At 49.8% G+C, this 14,882-nt stretch overlaps 1 protein-coding gene across 4 annotated transcripts in view; it reads left to right on the top strand.

Annotated features, from left to right (window-relative positions):
- entpd4 (ectonucleoside triphosphate diphosphohydrolase 4) overlaps positions 1–14,142 on the top strand; it is a 37,086-nt gene extending 22,944 nt beyond the window's left edge. For all 4 annotated transcript variants that reach the window (XM_085970948.1, XM_085970949.1, XM_085970946.1 and 1 more), the window contains 5 exons: positions 2,621–2,787; positions 4,739–5,063; positions 7,175–7,260; positions 10,420–10,581; positions 13,155–14,142. In XM_085970948.1, the coding sequence (XP_085827074.1) occupies positions 2,621–2,787; positions 4,739–5,063; positions 7,175–7,260; positions 10,420–10,581; positions 13,155–13,380 (966 nt within the window). In that variant the 3' untranslated portion in view covers positions 13,381–14,142. The remainder of the gene's footprint in view (positions 1–2,620; positions 2,788–4,738; positions 5,064–7,174; positions 7,261–10,419; positions 10,582–13,154) is intronic.
- The last annotated feature ends 740 nt before the right edge of the window (positions 14,143–14,882 follow it).

Raw genomic sequence — 14,882 nt, 5'->3', positions numbered from 1 at the left:
CGCAGTGCAATGACTTCTTTTGAGAAAATACCAGTAAAAGAGTCTCTTGCTGGAGAGGGAGAGTGAAGGGGGGAAAAATAGCTTCTTCATATACAGGAAACTCTCGATTTACCGGCACCTAAATAACCGGAAATCTCCGTTAACCGGCAAAATTCAGGAGTAGGTTCAGGTAAGTTTTACTTCATATTAGTGGCCGTTCCTGGATCTGTGGCCGTGTAAACGGGGTTCCTGCACCTGTTGCTAAGCAACAGGGAAGCCTGGATCTTGTGGCAGGGTTCCTGCACCTGTTGCTAAGCAACAGGGATGCTTGAATCTGTGGCCATGTACAGAGCTCTCGTACCTTTTACTAAACCTCTCTGTAATCCGAACTTTTTGATAAACTGGCACCACGCCGGTCCCGTCGGTGCCGGATAAAAAAGAGTTTCCTGTAATTGGATGAGATTATAGTGAAATGCTGTGAACACAGTGTATCGAGAGGAATAAAGGCAGGGCTGCTTTGTCTTTCCAAGCCTTGCGTTGAGCGTGTCCGCTATCTGAATCATGAACGCAGTTCAGTGCAGCCCTCCTCGGGTGATTATTTGAGTTTCTGGCTTTGTTGCTGCTGGGTGAGTTTCCAGAGCAGTTCTCTTGCGAGCGAAGGCTTTTTAATATTTGAGGAAACCGCTTTTGCCATTTTTCTCCTGAAGATTTTTGTTTTAGTGCACAATGCTGATTAATGCACACACCCAGAAAAATAGTTTAGCCACTTGACCCGTGCGTTTTCATGTCTGCTTATTTTAATCGTGTTTTTTTTCTGGTAACTTTTGCTTGAACTGTGTGCGCAATGGTTTCAATCCGGCACTGAAATAGTTGGATGCAGTTAGTCCGCTTGGTGTTCCAGGAAATTTACGTAGATTTCCCGGGGATTGTGCACCCTTAATGTAGGAAAACGTTCCAAGGCATTTCACAGAGGTGTGTTAGACAGAAACTGACACCGAGCCAAAGTAAGAGTTACTAGGACAGGTGACTTCAAACTTAATCAAAGAGGTAGGTTTTACAGAAGGTCACGAAGGAGGAGAGGGAGAGGCTAAGGGTGGGAATTCTAGAACTTGGGGGCGTAGACAGTTGAAGGCACGGCCGCTTATGGTGGGGCAATGGGATTTTGGGCTGCACAGGAGGCCAGAATTGGAGGAACGCAGGCTTCTCGGAGGGTTGCAGAGCTGGAGAAGGTCACAGAGAAGGGGAGGGATTTCGACATGAGGATAAGAATTTCAAATTCCTGCTACCGAAAGCACTGTCAATTTAAAGCAGGCAGACTGCAGGCTCTGCTGCTCGGGGAGCCTGACTTTCTGTGCTTTGCGGGAGCTTTCTGCCAGAGGTCGTGCCCGATGCGCACCTCCATCCTCTTGGTCCCTGCGCTGAGCCCAGTGGGGACTGACGGTACACCAGTAGGTGGAGGAGATTGGTCGGACTTCTAGTCTCCGCTTCGTCATTGCCGCTCTCGACAATAAACAGAGCCAGGGAACCAAGCAGCAGGAGCTCATGTGAATTGGATTAAGTCGAAGCAGCCACCTGTTTGCGAGGCTGGCGTTGTGGCAGTTTCCATCAGCCAGTCTGTCTGAAGGGTCTGATTGTGGTTGAACGCCGGAGGTGCACCTTCTGCCTCTTCCAGTATTGCGGAAGGTGAAAATTCCACCCTGGAGAGCCGTAACCTTCAAGTGGCGGGTCGGCAGTCAAGCATTCAAACTATCAGCCACTGTGCGCCCCTTGTATTTTTCTCTCTCACTGTTAACATGCAGGTACAGCAAGCAATTAGGAATGCAGAGATGGCATGTTAGCCTTTATTACAACGGGGTTGGAGTATAAGAGTAAGGAAGTCTTGCTGCGATTATTTGGTGAGACCACACATAAGAATTAAGAAATAGGAGCAGGAGTTGGCCATTTGGCCCCTCGGGCCTGCTCCGCCATTCAATAAGATCAGGGCTGATCTGAACACGCCAGGAACACTTAACAGTTTTGGTCTCCTTACCTAAGGAAGGATATACTTGCCTTAGAGGTGCTGCAATGAAGGTTCACCAGATTGATTCTTGGGCTGCCCTATGAGGAGAGATTGTATGGAAGGGGCCTATACTCTCTGGAGTTTGGAAGAATGAGAGGTGATCTCATTGAAATGTATAAAATCCTTAGAGGGCTTGTCGGGGTAGATGCTGAGAGGCTGTTTTCCCTGGCTGGAGAGTCTAGAACTCGGGGTCACAGTCTCAGGATAAGGGGTCGGCCATTTAGGGCTGAGATGAGGAGAAATTTCTTCACTCGGAGGGTGGTGAATCTTTGGAATTCTCTACCCCAGAGGGCTGTGGAGGCTCAGTCGTTGAGTATATTCAAGACTGAGATGGATAGATTTTTGGATACTGAGGGAACCAAGGGATGTGAGAATCGGGCTGGAAGGTGGAGATGAGGTAGCGGATCAGCCATGATCTTATTGAGTGGCAGTGCAGCCTCGAAGGGCCGAATGGCCGACTCCTGCTTCATACGTTCTTATTTGAGCTGCATCTGTATTTTAAAAGATCCGGGCACAGGATAAGCTCGGACTGCTCACATTTGAGAGTTTACTAACCACAGCGGTTGCTCATATCTTGTGCAGGAGGAGGTGGCTAAGAACCTGCTGGCAGAGTTCAACCTGGGCTGTGACGCCCACCACATGGAGCACGTATACCGAGTCTACGTCACCACCTTCCTGGGTTTTGGCGGGAATGCTGCCAGACAGCGCTATGAAGAACAGATCATCCGCAAGACAACGCTGACAAACAGGTACTTGGGGTGTGCGGGGGGTTTACCCACCTGTGGGTAGGGTTAGTCTTTTTTTTAAACTACCTAGAATTACATAGAATTTTGCAGCACAGAAACAGGCCATTCGGCCCAACTGGTCCGTGCCGGTGTTTATGCTCCACACCAGTCTCCTCCCGCCCCCTCTTCATCTCGCCCTATAAAGAAAGAACTTGCATTTATATAGCACCTTTCACAACATCCCAAAGCACTTTACAGTCAATGAGGTACTTTTTGGAGTGTAGTCACTGTTGTAATGTAGGAAACGTGGCAGCCAATTTGCGCACAGCAAGCTCCCACAAACAGCAATGTGATAATGACCAGATCATCTGCTTTAGCGATGTTGGTTGAGGGATAAATCTTGAGCAGGACACCAAGGGTAACTCCCCTGCTCTTCGATTAGTGCCGTGGGATCTTTCGCGTCCACCTGAGGGAGCAGACGGGGCCTTGGTTTAACATCTCGTCCTAAAGACGGCACCTCCGACAGTGCAGCGCTCCCTCAGCACTGCACTGGGAGTGTCAGCCTAGATTTTTGTGCTCAAATCTCTGGAGTGGGACTTGAACCCTCAACCTTCTGATTCAGGGGCGAGAGTGCAACCACTGAATGTCGACACATCCCTCTATTCCTTTCTCCACCACGAACCCGTCCAGCCTCCCCCCTCACCCTAATGCATCCACGCCACTCGCCACAACCACTCCACAGTCCCCGCCACACTCGGAGCAGAGAAGTCTCTCCAGAACTCCCCACCGGATTCATTAGTGACCATCTCACATTAACGGCCTCCAGACACTTGAGTAAATCTTTGCTTCGATGAAGCAAAGGGCTCACGACATGAGTTGACGCAACCATACATTGCACTGAAATCTTGGTAGCGGAAGCATTCCTCTCGAATAAATCAGAATTCTGCCCCACTGTGAACCCCTCGCACCACAAACAGCATCTTAAACTATGGATAAACGTCTGCACACAGTGTTTGCATTCTTCCGATGCAACGTGGAAACAGAGCTGGATTGTGACCAGCGTGTCTGCCCTTCAATGTGTGTGTCAGTGACGCTGGAATCCTGTGACCATCCTGTTTAAACTGTATTGCACTTTTCTAAACTAACTGAACTTAAATCAAATGCTAACCACAGTTCAGTCGGCCAAATCTTAATATTCTGATGGAAGATGTAGAGAAGATGTTTCCAGTTGTGCGGGAGTCCAAAACTAGGTGCCATCAATATAAGATAGTCACTAATAAATCCAATAGGGAATTCAGGAGAAACTTCTTTACCCAGAGAGTGGTGAGAATGTGGAACTCGCTACCACAGGGAGTGGTTGAGGCGAATAGCACAGATGCATTTAAGGGGAAGCTGGATAAACACATGCGGGAGAAAGGAATAGAAGGATATGCTGATATGGTTGGCGAAGGCTGGTATGGAGCATAAACGTCGGCATTGACCAGTTGGCAGAATGGCCTGTTTCTGTGCTGTACATTCAATGGTAAGTTCAGTCTTGTGTCTGTTTGTATTTGAATGTGAAGTGTCCCCTTCGATCTTGACCCCTTGTGTTGTGAGCTCGGGCATCGAGTCCAGATGGCACGGTGCGAGGGGCTGGCGCTCCAGTACTTGGTGTCATTGCAGCGGGAGGGTCACAGCTTTGTTCACCTCCTCCTTTGCTGTTCTCTCTTGTGCTGCCAAGCCACGAGAGAGAAAGAGCGAGAGAGACTGGGAGCGGGAAGGAGACAAGAGGCGTCCCCCTTGCCTTCAGTGGGCCAGCTCACGGCAGCATAAGGTCAAATGGCCCACTGCTACCGTCGGGGATCGCAGACAAACAACGGCTGTTTGGGCGCCCATGGAACAACATCCCAGTAAGAGTTAACAACTTCAGGAGAGTGGAGGTGGAAATGTAAACTTTGAAGAAGAAAAAAAATCACTTGCCCCATCTCTCCCGCAGGTTGCTGGGGCAGAAGATGGGCACAACGGAGGAGACCCCATACTTGGACCCTTGTTTGCCAGCTGATATCAAGGACGAAATCCATCAAGGCTCACGCACCATGTATTTGCGAGGACTGGGAGATTTCGATTGGTGTCGGGAATTGATCAGCCCCTTCTTAAATAAAACCAATGAGACGTCGACGTCGCTCAGTGGGGTCTACCAGCCCCCCGTCGACTACACAAACAGTGAATTTTACGGTTTCTCCGAATTCTATTACTGCACTGAAGACGTCTTGCGAATGGGCGGTGACTATGATGTCGCTAAATTCACGAAGGCTGCGAAGGTACTGAGCTGAATTTCATGTTTCCAATGAACTGTCTTACTACAGTTATACAGGGCCTTGGTGAGACCACACCTGGAGTACTGTGTGCAGTTTTGGTCGCCTTACCTAAGAAAGGATATACTTGCCATAGAGGGAGTGCAGCGAAGGTTCACCAGACTGATTCCTGGGATGGCAGGACTGTCGTATGAGGAGAGATTGGGTCGACTAGGCCTGTATTCACTAGAGTTTAGAAGAATGAGAGGGGATCTCATTGAAACGTATACAATTCTGACAGGGCTAGACAGACTGGATGCAGGGAGGATGTTTCCCCTGGCTGGGGGGGGGATGTCTAGAACGAGGGGTCACAGTCTCAGGATACGGGGTAGGACATTTAGGACTGAGATGAGGAGAGATTTCTTCACTCAGAGGGTGGTGAACCTGTGGAATTCTCTACCACAGAAGGCTGTGGAGGCCAAGTCACTGAATATATTTAAGAAGGAGACAGATTTCTAGACGCAAAAGGCATCAAGGGGTATGGGGAGAGAGCGGGAATATGGTATTGAGATAGAGGATCAGCCATGATCATATTGAATGACGGAGCAAGCTCGAAAGGCCAAATGGCCGACTCCTGCTCCTATTTTTCTATGTTTCTATGATTGATCAGTAAGTGGGTGTCTAGAATAGGGCACCTTGTGGTCAATGTTCCCTCTAATTTTATTTTGGGGGTGCGGTCGCTTTAAGCGGCTGTGCGGGCCATTCACATTTCTGCGTATGCGCGGTTTCTCCCATTTAAAAGCCGGTGAGCGGCCTGCGCGGGACCCCAGCTTAACAGGAACATTGCTCGTGGTCAAGCTGTACAGAGAAGGAGCTGCATCAAACCGTAAACCAGCATCCTCAATAGCTCAGTCGATAACTTGACAGTGGATAACTTGAGCTCCGTGGATCTGGGCTTTGATCCCTGCACTGAGCTGAGCCAGCCAGTGGCGGCCGGGAAGGCTGTGGGTGGGAGCGGAGTGGGTGGCGAACAGCCCTCGGTTCAAATCAGCCAATCTTCCTGACCGCCATTAGCTGGCTAGGTCGCGATTTTTGGTTGTTGCACGAGATATTCTCTCGGGTTTAACACCACTCCCAGAAGTGAACCACCTGCTTACAAGGTTTTTTTTAATAAAGTATTTGGATTTACCATTGGAATAATACAATTCACTGAGACGCCAAAAGGTTTTTAACCTTATGGAGAAGCTGGGGCTGTTCTCCTTGGAGCAGAGAAGGCTAAGAGGAGATTTGATAGAGGTGTTCACAATCATGAAGGGTTTAGATAGAGTAAATAAAGAGAAGCGGTTTCCAATGGTTGAAGGGTCGAGAGCCAGAGGGCACAGATTTAAGGTGATTGGCCAAAGAACCAGAGGCGACAGGAGGAAATCGTTTTTACGCAGCGAGTGGTTAGGACTTGGAATGCGCTGCCTGACAGGGCGGTGGAAACAAATACAGGAAACTCTCGATTTACCGGCACCTAAATAACCGGAAATCTCTCTTAACCGTCAAACTTCAGCAGTAGGTTCAGGTAAGTTTTACTTCATATTAGTGGCCGTGTAACCGGGGTTCCTGGATCTGTGGCCGTGTAACCGGGGTTCCTGGATCTGTGGCCGTGTAACCGGGGTTCCTGGATCTGTGGCCGTGTAACCGGGGTTCCTGCACCTGTTGCCATGCAACCGGGATGCCTGGATCTGTGGCCGTGTAACCGGGGTTCCTGGATCTGTGGCCGTGTAACCGGGGTTCCTGGATCTGTGGCCGTGTAACCGGGGTTCCTGCACCTGTTGCCATGCAACAGGGATGCCTGGATCTGTGGCCGTGTACGGGGCTCTCGTACCTTAGTAAGTATACCTCTCTGTAATCCGGACTTTTTGATCAACCGGCACCACGTCGGTGCCGGATAAAAAAAGAAGAGTTTCCTGTAGTTGCCTTCAAAAGGGAATTGGAAAAATACTTGAAGGAGAAAGAATTGCAGGGATATGAGGAAAGAGCGGGGGGAGGGGGACTGACTGGATTGCTCTTCGAAAGAGCCGGCGCAGACTCGATGGGCCGAATGGCCTCCTTCTGTGCTGTACTGTTCTATGATTCTGTGTATTTTGTAGGATTATTGTGCAACAAAGTGGACAGTCCTGAAGGAACGGTTTGACCGTGGCTTGTACTCCTCTCATGCGGACCTCCACAGACTGAAGTAAGTGTACCGGCGCTCGCCTTGATGTTGTTGAATGGGGAAATAGTCCAGCGTGGGTTTTCATTTGCACTTCAGGCTTTCTCCGTCGTGCGCCAGACCGTGCCTGGTGCAAAGGTTCGTCCACACGGGCTCTGCCAGCCCTACAGTCCGCTGTCCAAGCAACCATTCCTAATGCACGAACCAGAGCAGAGCCCGTCAGCAGACTGGTTAACTGCCGGAGAGTATCGCGGCCACGCTGAACCCTGTGATCGCCCACTATCCTCAAGCAGACACTTTCCAGTCGGACACCACCGTATATTGGTGTCAGCCGTGGCTCAGTGGGTAGCACCCTCGCCTCTGAGTCAGAAGGTCGTGGGTTCAAGTCCCACTCCAGGGACTTGAGCTCAAAAATTTAGGCTGACACTCCCAGTGCAGTACTGAGGGAGCGCTGCACTGTCAGAGGAGCCGCCTTTCGGATGCGTCCCGTCTGCGCTCTCAGGTGGATGTTAAAGATCCCATGCCACTATTTCGAAGAAGAGTAGAGGAGTTCTCCCCGGTGCCCTGGGCCAATATTTATCCCTCAACCAACATCACTAAAACGGATTATCTGGTCATTGTCACATTGCTGTTTGTGGCAGCTTGCTGTGCCCAAATTGGCTGCCGCGTTTCCTACATTACAACAGTGACAACACTTCAAAAGTACTTCATTGGCTGTAAAGCGCTTTGGGACGTCTGGTCGTCCAAGTCTTTTTTTCTTTACCTCTTGCAAATAAGAGGTAGCCGGGGAGCTGATTTTCTTTTACTACAGGAGCTCTCTTTTCTGTGACAGCATGAATGGGAACCCACTTTCCTTATTCACCACACCTCTGGAGTGGAACTTCACGTCCACACTGGAGAGAGGGAGTTCAATGTACAAACGCTCCTTTTTAGGTCAGTCTTAAACCTGCGGTTGGCAAGTTCCAAGGGCAATGAGACGAGACTCGAGCCACACTGGCAAGCAACAGGTGCCTCCCTTCATCTCACTGAGGATCGAGGGGCAATTCAGCAGAATGTACCATTTTAAAATGTCGTCTTCCACACACAACTCAGCCAGAAAGAGCAGAGAGGACCAGGGTTCAATTGCACTGAGGTTGACGATTGATTTGATGTTTGCTGGGTTAGGAAAGCATAGTGCTAGGGTTCCTGTTTCCTATCGCTGTCCAGGAACCTCTATAGCAAGCGCAGTGAGAACGGGAACCAGCTCAGCTGTGAGACCCTCAATGTCTTTTTTTAATTTATTCATTCAGTGGGTGTGGGCGTCACTGGCAAGGACAGCATTTATTGCCCATCCCTAATTGCCCTTGGAAAGGTGGTGGTGAACCGCTTTCTTGAACCGTTGCAGTCTGTGTGGCGAAGGTGCTCCCACAGTGCTGTTAGGGAGGGAGTTCCAGGATTTTGATGAGGGGACAGTGATAGATTTCCAAGCCAGGATGATGTGTGACTGGGAGGGGAACTTGCAGATGATGGTGTTCCCATGCGCCTGCTGCCCTTGTCCTTCTAGGTGGTGGAGGTTGCGGGTTTGGGAGAAGCCTTGGCGAGTTGCTACAGTGCATCTTGTAGATGGTGCACACTGCAGCCACGGTGCGCCGGTGGTGGAGGGAGTGAATGTTTAAGGTGGTATTTACGCAGCTGGTCCAGTTAAGTTTCTGGTCAGTGGTGACCCTAGGATGTTGATGGTGGGGGATTCGATGATGCTAATGCCATTGTATGTCATGGGGAGGTAGTTAGACTCTCTTGTTACTTGCCACTTACCAGCCCAAGCCTGGATGTTGTCCGTGGTGACCCCCAGCTGCCACTCTCTTTCCAGATCTGCACGTGAGGGATGGATTCTTGGGCGAGGGTCAGAGTCGATGGAACTGGACTTGCTTCAGTCTTTAGGAACAGGAGTAGGCCACTCGGGGGCCTTGAGCTGGTTCTGCCATTGTTAGATCATGGTTGACCGGTACGTCAATCCCATTTACCTGCCTTTGCCCCTTTTTGCTTGTTACACTTATTTAACAAAAATCTATCAAACTCAGTCTTGAAAGCTTCAATTGACCCACCCCCCCCCCCCCCCCAAGCATCCACAGCCATTTGGGGGAGACAGAGTTCTGGATTTCCACTACCCTTTGTGTGAAGAGCTGCTTCCTGATTTCACTCCTGAACGGCCTGGCTCGAATTTGAAGATTACTCCCCCCCGCCCCTCGTTCTGGATTCCCCCACCAGAGGAAATCATTTTCTGTTATCTGCCCTATCGAATCCTTTTATCAGTTTAAATACCTCGATTAGATCACCCCTCAATCGCCTTGCACTCCAGGGAATACAAAACCGCAGAGCCGTCGCTGTCCTCTGAGCATGCCGCCACAGTATGGCGGTTTGTGCATGAAGTTGCTGAACCGCGTTATATCGGTGGGGTCTGTGACAGAGGGGTAACCGAGGCTGGTGAGGCGAGGACAGCAACACGCCTGTTCTCAGCCAGGGTCGCCAACATTTGCACGTTGGACTTTTAATATTTCAGGAAAGATGTAGAAAGGGCACCGAGGAGATTGACCAGGGTGTGACCGGGGTGAGGGACTTCAGTTATGCGGCGAGTTTGGAAAAAGTTAGGACTGTTCTTCCTTGGGACAGAGAAGGTGAAGAGGTGGCCTCATAGAGCTTTTCAAGATGATGAGAAGTTTTGATAAGAGTAAATGGGGAAAAAATATTCCCTGTGGTGAATGGATCAATAGCTCGAGGTCATAGATTCAAAATCATTGTAAAAGGACCTAGGGGGGAGATGAGGAGAATTGTTTTTCACTCAGCGTTGTCGGGATCTGGAACGCTCCACCTGAAAAGGTGGTGGAAGCTGATTCATAAATAATTTTAAAGCAGAGTTGGACAAGTACTGGAGGATGAGCAACTTACAGGGTTACGGACAAAGAGCGGGGTGGGGGGGCGGTGGGGGAGTGGGGACTGAGCACGACTGCTCTTTCAAAGAGCCGGCACAGGCACGACGGGCCGAATGGCCGCCTTCTGCGCTGTAAGTTTCTATGAACCTATGAAATCGCTCACTTTCCGCAGCTCATACTTGCGAGGAAGGTTGATCTTATTTGGTTGTACATTCTAAGGCAGCTCCTGGTGAGCAGAACAGGCCTGTGTGAAAAGTCTGTGTGTTTACTTTAGGTATCAGTGTTTCAAGTCGGCGTGGATGTACGAGGTTCTCCACGGCGGTTTCTCCTTCCCCGCGAATTACACCAACTTGAAAACAGCCCAGCTGGTCTATGAAAAGGAAGTTCAGTGGACGCTTGGGGCAATTCTCTACAGGACCCGTTACTTACCCCTGAGGTGAGACTGATTGCAAATTCACCCATCAGTTTTCTCGACTATCTCTACAATGTATTTTTTTAAAATCTCTGGATATAACACGCCCTCCCTGTAATCAACGCATGTAATTCCCGTCACACTTCTGCTGTCAAACTTCCACCAATCTGCTGACTTAGCGTGAGCAATGGCACGGGAGATACGCAAGTGCACGTATGCATTACGTTAAAGGTTTTCTGTTACATAAGAACATATTAAGGAGCAGGAGTCGGCCATACGGCCCCTCGAGCCTGCTCCGCCATTCAATAAGATCATGGCTGAACTTCGACCTCAAATCCACTTTCCTGCCCTATCCCCATTTCCCTTCATTCCTCTGGAGTCCAAAAATCTATCGATCTCAGCCTTGAATATTCTCAACAACTCAGCATCCACCGCACTTTGGGGCAGAGAATTCCAAAGATTCACCACCCTGAGTGAAGAAATTCCTCCTCATCTCAGTCTTAAATGGCCGACCCCTTATCATGAGACTCTGCCCCCTAGTTCTAGATTCTCCAGCCAGGGGAAACAGCCTCTCAGCATCTACCCTGTCAATTATCCTCAGAATCTTGTATGTTTCAATGAGATCACCTCTCATTCTTCTAAACTCCAGAGAGTATAGGCCCATTCTACACAATCTCTCCTCATAGGACAGCCCCCTCTTCCCAGGAATCAATCTAGTGAACCTTCGTTGCACCGCCTCCAAGGCACGTATATCCTTCATTAAATAAGGAAACCAAAACTGTGCACAGTTCTCTAGGTTGTGGTCTCACCAGAGCCCTGCACAATTGTAGCAAGACTTCCTCACTCTTATACTCCAACCCTCTAGCAATAAAGGCCAACATGCCATTTGCCTTCCTCATTGCTTGCTGTACCTGCATGCTAACTCTGTGTTTCCTGTACGAGGACGCCCAAACCTCTCTGAACACCAACATTTCATAGTATCTCACCATTTACAAAATATTCTGTATTTCTATTCTTCCGACCAAAGTGACGAACCTCACATTTCCCCACATTATACTCCATCTGCCACCTTACTGCCCACTCACTTAACCTGCCTATATCCCTTTGCAGGCTCTTTGTGTCCTCCTCCACATCTTACTTTTCCACCTAGCTTTGTATCGTCAGCAAACTTGGATACACTGCACCCGGTCGGTCCCTTCATCTACGCTATTAATATAGATTGTGAACAGCTGACGCCCAAGCACTGATCCTTGCGACGGGAGGATTTAAGGTGGATTGAGAAGTAATGTTCCCTTTAAGCTGCGTGGCCACACAGCGCCCTAGGGATCTCACGCAGCCAGTGAGCTGGCTTTTAAATTGGAAAAACCGCACATGCATGAAATTTTGAACGAGCCACGCAGCCGGTTAAAGGGGGCTGTGCGGCCCCCCAAAAAATTAGTGGATCATATATGAGGAGAGCTAATTTTACAATGTTTTATACATCTGGGGTGTAGATTTGAACCCAGCCCAGACTGATCTGATCTCCTTACACCTCCTGTGATGGGAGGGACCACAGCACAAAACTGTCCACAACTGGCAGTCCCTCTGCACGCAAAAGATTGTCGGAAATTTATAGTGCCGCAGAGGACAGCAATGCTTTCCTAAGGGTCTGGCTGGTGAGCGGTCAGCTGTGGCCCAGTGGGTAGCACCCTCGCCTCCGAGTCAGAAAGTTGTGGGTTCGAGCCCCCCACTCCAGAGACTTGAGCACAAATTCTAGGCTGACACGCCCAGTGCAGTACTGAGGGAGTGCTGCACCGTCAGGGGTGCCGTCTTTCGGATGAGATGTTAAACCGAGGCCCCGTCTGCTCTCTCAGGTGGATGTAAAAGATCCCACAGCCACTATTGGATGAAGACCAGGAGATTTCTCCCTAGTGTCCTGGCCAATATTTATCTCTTAATCAACATCACTAAATGATATGGATTATCTGGTCATTTACACATGTCCCAAAGCACTTTACAGCCAATTAAGTACTTTTGACGTGTGGTCACTGTTGTAATGTGGGAAACGCGACAGCCAGTTTGCGCACAGCAAGCTCCCACAAACAGCAATGTGATAATGACCAGATAATCTGTTTTAGTGATGTTGGTTGAGGGATAAATATTGACCCCAGGACACCGGGGAGAACTCCCCTGCTCTTCTTCGAAATAGTGCCATGAGAGAGCAGACGGGGCCTCGGTTTAACGTCTCATCTGAAAGACGGCACCTGTGACAGTGCAGCACTCCCTCAGCACTGCACTGGGAGCGTCAGCCTGGTGTGCGACTCGAACCCACAAGCCCGCTGACTGGGAGGCGAGCGTGCCGCATAAATGCAAGTTCTCTTTTTCAGTGCTGGGGCACCACTTGCTTCTGACTGGAGCATACTCGACGTTTGACTCGACAGCCTAAAGGTGGTCAGTTTTCCCGTTGAGCAGAACCCCCCATCTGCTGCCAGCACGGTGATGGCTTCTGGATGCCGTGCCCTCCTTCCCCTGTCGCCTGCGAGCCCCCTTTTAGCTGCCTGCTGGGTGTTGTGGCGTGGGCCAGCGTTTCTCACTCCATTTGCTTTTAATGCCGACAGGGACATCCAACAGGACAACTTCAGAGGCAACCACACGCACTGGAGGGGCTTTTCCTTCGTCTACAACCACTATTTATTTTTCGTCTGCTTCCTGGTGGTCCTCTTGTCCATCCTCCTCTACCTGCTGCGCCTGCGGCGGATCCACCGGAGGACGCAGCACAACGCCTCGTCGGCCGCGCTGTGGATGGCGGAAAGCGGGCTACCTCAGATCCCAGACGTTTCCTGAAATCCGGTGGCCGGGCTGCGAGTGGGGACTGGGTGATGGAGGGAGGGAGGGAGGGGGGTTTTTTTGTAAATGACTTGCAGATGGTCATTTTCAACTGCCGGAGTGACTCTTTTTTGTCAGGAGCACGGAGGCAAAGTGCAAATGTTGTAAACTGAAACGGAAGCAGAAAGGGGCTGGAGACGCACAGCGGGTCCGTGAATAGGGGAGGAGATGATGTCTGGGTGACCAATGTCCCTCAGAGGTTAATGTCCGCCTGTCATTTTTCAGACACCAGGAGACTTTCCCGTGCGTTTTTCCCCCTGTGCTTATTTTAGGAGCACGGATACACTTGGTGTTTGTCGAGCTGAATCGGCAGACTGTAAAACATGATCTTCTCCCCCCATTTGAAATTTGCATGACATAAGACCAGCCAGGAAAATCCCCAACCCCTTTTAATTTGAAAACTGCCTCTGAAGGAAGGAGCGACAGTGACGTTAAGTAACGATGGCTTAAAACACGATTCAGAAAGCCTTGTTTCTTTGGCAAGCGTGTGGAGTCCCCTGAGTTATGGCTGGATGTCTGCTGGCCCAGCAGTTTCGGGGGAAGAGAGGCACAGGTTAGTCCAGTAGAAATGCATTGTAATGACAGCTGCTATGAAGATTTCGACAATCGAAAACTCTTGATATATTTATTTATAATTGCAATAAATAGAGAAGAAGTCGGCGCGTTTGTTACGTAGAAATCAATGATACGACAGAACAAACAATAAATGCCTTTATAAAATGCTGTTGTCTTCATTGTCTAGTTAGCTGTGCCAGAATGTACAGATCGGGTGCTGTGGAACGCCATTAATCCACTGGAGGCACGTTGAATATCTGCTCCCTCACCAAGACTGCCTACTCCCACCTCTAACGTCACCCGACTCCGCCCTTGCCTCAGCTCATCTGCTGCTGAAACCTTTGTTACCTCTAGACTTGACTCTTCCAACGCACTCCTGGCCGGCCTCCCACATTCCACCCTCCATAAACTTGAGCTCATCCAAAACCCCTCTGCCCGTGTCCGAACTCTCACCAAGTCCCACTCACCCCTCACCCTTGAGCTCGCTGACCCACACTGGCTCCCAGACTGGCAACGCCTCGATTTTTAAAATTCTCATCCTTTCAGGCTCCTCCCTATCTCTGTCACCTCCTCCAGCCCTACAACCCTTCGGGATCTCCACACTCCTCCAATTCTGGCCTCTTGCAAATCCCCGATTTTAATCGCTCCACCATTGGCGGCCGTGCCCTCAGCTGCCTCGATCCTAAGCTCTGGAATTCCCTCCGTAAACCTCTCCTCCTTTTAAGATGCTCCTTAAAAGCTAACTCTTTGACGAAGTGTTTGGTCACCTGCCCTAATATCTCCTTTATGTGGCTCGGTGTCAAATTTTGTTTGATAATCGCTCCTGTGAAGCACCTTGGGACGTTTTACTACATTTAAAGGCATTGTAGAAATGCAAGCTGTTGAATGGTTTCGATGTTCCTGTC

The sequence above is a fragment of the Somniosus microcephalus genome, chromosome 30, assembly GCF_052327205.1.
Source record: "Somniosus microcephalus isolate GS21.2 chromosome 30, FLI_Smic_1.0, whole genome shotgun sequence".
Taxonomy (NCBI): domain Eukaryota; kingdom Metazoa; phylum Chordata; class Chondrichthyes; order Squaliformes; family Somniosidae; genus Somniosus; species Somniosus microcephalus.
This window is presented reverse-complemented; position numbering and strand designations above follow the sequence as displayed.